The sequence below is a fragment of the Dysidea avara genome, chromosome 8 (genome assembly GCF_963678975.1).
Source record: "Dysidea avara chromosome 8, odDysAvar1.4, whole genome shotgun sequence".
In the NCBI taxonomy this organism is placed as follows: Eukaryota; Metazoa; Porifera; class Demospongiae; order Dictyoceratida; family Dysideidae; genus Dysidea; species Dysidea avara.
The window spans coordinates 4,384,772-4,390,094 of record NC_089279.1 but is presented as its reverse complement, the minus strand read 5'-3'; the positions used below and the strand labels follow the sequence as shown (position 1 = coordinate 4,390,094).

At 40.1% G+C, this 5,323-nt stretch overlaps 2 protein-coding genes across 4 annotated transcripts; both read right to left on the bottom strand.

Annotated features, from left to right (window-relative positions):
* Positions 1–294: 294 nt before the first annotated feature.
* Positions 295–4,532, bottom strand: LOC136264343 (acidic proline-rich protein PRP25-like). Of its 3 annotated transcripts, none has more exons than XM_066059058.1 (4): positions 3,930–4,532; positions 1,355–1,461; positions 1,256–1,301; positions 295–1,199 (listed from the first exon to the last, which is right to left on the bottom strand). In XM_066059058.1, exons 1-4 carry the CDS (start codon positions 4,413–4,415, stop codon positions 1,125–1,127), a joined length of 714 nt encoding a protein of 237 aa, XP_065915130.1. In that variant the 5' UTR covers positions 4,416–4,532; the 3' UTR covers positions 295–1,124. The 3 variants fall into 3 exon arrangements, with proteins under 3 accessions (XP_065915130.1, XP_065915131.1, XP_065915129.1); XM_066059059.1 differs by having other exon boundaries at positions 295–1,171; XM_066059057.1 differs by lacking the exon at positions 3,930–4,532 and having other exon boundaries at positions 295–1,171; positions 1,355–2,881.
* On the bottom strand, positions 4,529–5,011 carry LOC136263843 (cyclin-dependent kinase 3-like). The gene has a single exon (XM_066058468.1). The coding sequence runs from the start codon at positions 5,009–5,011 to the stop codon at positions 4,529–4,531; it is 483 nt and encodes a 160-aa protein (XP_065914540.1).
* Between the last annotated feature and the right edge of the window lie 312 nt (positions 5,012–5,323).

The following is a 5,323-nucleotide window of genomic DNA, read 5'->3' as shown; positions in this document are numbered from 1 at the left end:
ATGAAATGTTGTGAAATGATATATGAATGATAGCATTATAACATTGCTCAGTGGAAAAATCTCATATAAGATAAAAATATTATGTTGTGGCACAATAATTATGGGTGGTCCATTTTTAAAGGGATCCAAGCAATAAAAAGGTAGCAAAACAAAGAGATATGTATGACATGGCTCTGTGGAAAAATCCTTACATTGACATGTTATCAATGCTTTTTCAATTCCAAGGTATTAGCAATAACATGTCACCTGGCACTCTCTGTATATCAGTGCACATACATTGACTTGACACCACATGACACGAATTCTTTAACATGCATACAGGGTAGTATGAATAATAAATATAGTTATAATAATTTGCCTAGTGCCTACCAAACAAAATGTGTATGAACTCATTGCAGCAAAATCTTTTCCTGCAGTACTACACACATCAATAACATAAAGTTTGTAACAATTTTTTCACTTTTGTTAGTTGCTAGCTAATAGTAGTTAGTTATTAATGTGGGGGAGGTGGTCTTCCACTTCTGTGATGAAATGGTGGATGTGGTCGTCGCTGTCCACTGTGATGGTGGTGTGGTGGTTCCCAACCCCAATGTGGTGGTGGGGGTGTCCCCTGTGGTGTGGTGGAGGATGTCCCCTGTGGTGTGGGGGAGGATGTCCCCTGTGATGTGGTGGAGGATGTCGCCAACCATGATGTGGTGGTGGAGGGGGATGCCTCCAACCTCTATGTGGAGGTGGTGGTGGAGGATGTTCCCAACCCCCATGTGGTGGTGGTGGTGGAGGATGATCCCAACCTGGTGGGGGATGACCCCAACCCGGTGGTGGGGGAAGCTCCTGGCCGCTATGTTGTGATGGTTGGTTATCTCGCCAGCCCTCATGTGGTGGTGATTGTGGTCCCTGACCCTCCTGTGGTGGTAACAATTGTGGTGGTTGTTCCTCATTGTTATGCAACAATACTGATGGGGTCATGGGAGATCCTTCACTGTTACTTGATAATGGCAGTCTATCAATGTTAGCAGGTGGTAGTGGCGATGGTGATAACCCATGCTCCGGCTGTCTAATAACATTTTCAATTCCCCCATGTCTGAATACATGTTCACATATAAGTTTAGCTACATCTCTATCCATTAGATCATTTTCACTGATGCCAACAGCTTCAAACAACTTCTTCCATCTAACATCATTACATCAATATTGCTACTCTGTTAACAGCATGTGCATGTTTTAGTAAATAAATGCCAAAGGAAGTAGAACTTACATCAAAAGTTCCATTAACAGGATCCCAGCCAAGTTGCTGTAAGTACCTATACAATAGAAAGTACACTCTAAAATATTTGATACACATGCGGGTGCTTACAGAAAAGATTCTGCAGTGTTGGCATTTCCTTTCCTGTTCTTTTCTTTATTCGGAGTAGTACTGTTAGATATAGGGATCACTGACATTATTGGTTGTGGATAACAGTTCTAGAGAAAAAACCATAGCACACAACTTAAGAACAATCAGTTGCTTTAGAGGAGTGCATTTAGATGCCACAAAATTATTTCAAGCACCTAAGCTACTGTAAGGAGTAGACGTGTAATAAAATGATCGCATGAGCAGTGGCGGATACAGGGGGGTTGCAATGGTTTCAGCTGAAACCCCCTCTGAAAATAGCGCGCACCCCAAATTTATTGACGAGTCGTCATGTGGGTGATAAAATTGCCACAAGCTATACATAGTGTGTTATAGTAGAACTTTTCACTGGCGAAACTTCATACTGTTGCCTTTAAAATCACAATTACGGCGTTGAATAGCAGGTTGTGACCCTTTTTTTTTGGTCTTTGGCTTACAGCTAGTGAAGTTCAGTGGAATCTGAAACCTCCTCTGGAAATTTCTAAATCTGCTACTGATGAATGCCCCTGAATGATTAGAACCACCACACAATGATAGAGCTGGATGACAATTCCACTTAATAATTTAGCTGCATGCAGATTTTCTAGGGATTGAACCACACCCCTTAATCGATTGCATAGCACAGCAGCAATATCGAGATACTCTAATGAAGCAGTCACAGCCAGGTGTCCACATCATGATGACCTTAACCAGTGATATGTAATGTTGTCTTTACAGGAAGATCTTGATAAACTTCTTGGTAGTTTCTGCTGAACATTTCTAAGTGCAAAGTGTTGTACTTACATAGAAAGGTCAAAATTAATTGTAACTTCACCTATCATTTAGAAGGCATGGGCTTGGAAACCACTTGTGAAATCAATGGTCTTAGAGCAACTGTAGACAAGGACCTAATATAGCATCCACTTCCTGTACAATTCAAGTCTATGTATAAGACATTTTCCAGACTTGGTATTCATACCTTATAAAGTTATCACACAGCCAGTGATAGAGTATAGTGGTAACACTGTTTGAGACCATTTTTATATCACAGACATGCTTAAGATTGAAATGATAGTGTGTAGCCACTAGACTTGTTGATGGAAACATCCTACTTATGAAGAAGGATTTGAATGACCAAAGTTACCAACATTTTATCTGAGAGCTTTTAAATTTCTAAATTTCCCTGAGAGTGTGCTTCCAATCCTTGCCCACCTCCTCCTCAAACACCCAAAACAACATGTACTAATGCATGTTTGCTAATACTTGTGCGTCTTTCATCTCAAAAGTTAGCCACTCTTGAGACTTTGCACTGCTCCTAATATATATAATTGGCCGCTCTATTAGAATGCTATAATGTTGTGTTTCAGTAGCAAAATTAGTGGCACTGTAGAACACCAGTCACCGCAGAGTGATATGGCAGATCCATGCATAGTGTTTATAAATAACCCTATGTGACTTCACCAGCATGTTATATTTTTGACAGCTGCAGGCATACTCCTGGTTACGTGAAATTGTCTTGAGAAAATTGCATGTCTGCACACGAGTCTGCACCTGCAAATGAAAGCTTTCAAACAGGTATACTGTGTGCTAGTTCGAAATATGGATGAAACAGGTTGCTAAGTATGTTGTGAACTGCTTTCCTAATGGAGTGCATGGGCATTTAAGCAACCGACAAATGACAGTGCAGTACCGGTTAGCTATCAGAAATGGTCGAAAGGTATCTTGTACAATAATGATGAATTAAGGCATTGTGGAGAGAACTCTCATAAGAAACATGATAGACAAACTGTTAGACTAAAATGTTGAAAGATAGTTCTGAGCGATGTTTGTGGTTTTTTATTTTATTTTTTTGTGTAACACTTCCTTGGCAACAAAAAATTGACAATTAATGAATTACAAAATAATTTAAAATTCAATCAATTACTGTTAGTGATTGGGATAGTGGACTATTTTAATTGAGCACTGTTTTTTAGAAGTAACACATTAGAAATACATCCATGAACATACTTGTAATTGAAAATTAATTATGAAACAAACGTTAACTACCATGAAAATTTCTAATTAAATTCAATGAACATACTATCTGTCAAATATGACATGCACATTGCAGTGCTCCCAATAGCGGTTGGACACGGACATCGACAATTTCCGGACAAACTAGCCAATATCTGACCATAATTGTATTTTGCAGGACATAATGTCCTATCAAAGGAGCCCAAAAGCCCAGGATGTGCATATTTGGTTTATTGTTTACTTTACTAATAATAGCTGTATCTTGGTTATAGAAGATTAAGCATTCAAGCCACCCAAGAGAGTGACCACAAAGCCAACCTCTCTGCTGTACAGAAACCTCACAAAATCACTTTAATATAATAATTATAGTGTCTCTATCTACAGCTAGAGTGCCTTACATCAGAGAATGCCTACTACAGGCAGTGGTATAGGCCACCTGTATCCACATAAAGTATAAATATGTCTGGACAAGTTTGGGTTTGTCAGGATATTTTGTCCTGGCACTTAAGAATTCTTATCGGGAGCACTGCATTGTATTGTAACATACTATTTCCTGATAATGCTTGTTCAAGGAAAGACTCTTTAATGACTTTTGCAATTGCTGTATTTGTTCCTTTAAACCCTGCACAACAGCATCACCTTCATTGGAGTTTTGGCCATCTTTGCTCAATTTTTGTTTTTCTGGACTAAGATTCATAAATTGATTATTACAATCATCCACAGCAAAAGGAAGTGAAGCCTTGAGGCACTTTAGCTCTGAACACACCAACAAAATATCAGGCCGTAAGTCTGGCTTGTTATGAAGACATGATTTTACCAGTTGCTCCAATGGCTCAGCACATGACAGAAGGTAGTCCTGTCGTCTTTGTACCTCCGTACGAGCAGTCATGCTATCCTCTGGTAACAGATCCTTTGGCTCAGGCCACTGATGGGACATGACATGACAGGCAATGCAAGCAAGAGAGAACACATCTACTGGTTTACCATAACGTGGCCTGACTGAGAGAACTTCTGGTGGCATGAAGTGTAACATACCAGGTACTTGAGTGTGTGTCTTCAGTTTGTTGTGTTGAATGCACTTTGCTACTCCGAAATCACCAATTTTTGCTACACAATGTTTTTGTATTATTGTATTGTATTAATGCTTTACAGTTTTGTCAGAAGAACATTATTTGAGGAGAGGTCTCTGTGGATAATATCCTGACCATGAAGGAACTCCAGTCCTTGAGAAATATCAACCAGGATGGATAACTTGATGTGAAGTGGTAACTTCCCTCTTTCATATTTTCGCAAAAAGGCTGTCAAACTGTTTTCCATCATTTCCATCACAAGCCATGGTAGTTTAGCCTCAGGAGTAGGATAGTAAATACCCAACACCTGTACCACGTTAGGATGGCGTAATCGACTAGCGTTGGAACACTCTGTTAGAAACGATCGTGTCGTGGCTTCACATTCGGCCGGGGTAACGCCCTCCACTAAAATGGAGTGAACTTCTTTGGCAGCACACAACGTTCCGTGTACGTACACTTCAATTACCCGGCCATACGATCCCCTGCCAATCACTTTACCAGCACTGGTAACGTCTCGTAACAGTACTACTTGAGATGGCGGGTCTGTTGATGACGCCATCCATGAAATGAATAATTTGACTTGCGCATGCGTGGTATCAGGTTTTTGTTTATCATTCAGCGGAGTGGGCCCCGTGCTGAAATGTGCTTGTTATGGGTGAATGTTCATATCTCCTTTATGAATTCCTTCATTCACCTTAACTATAATAACATTCAGCCTTGAATGTGAAGGTGAGCGAGGATGAGCTGACAGTCATTTTGTAGTGAAATACTGCCGCGGCAATAGAGCATTCACTAATTAAATCTTCCAAGGTAATTGTAAAAGGTGTTGCTAATCTAGGAGCGTAATGCAGGCATAACGGGAACACTTAAG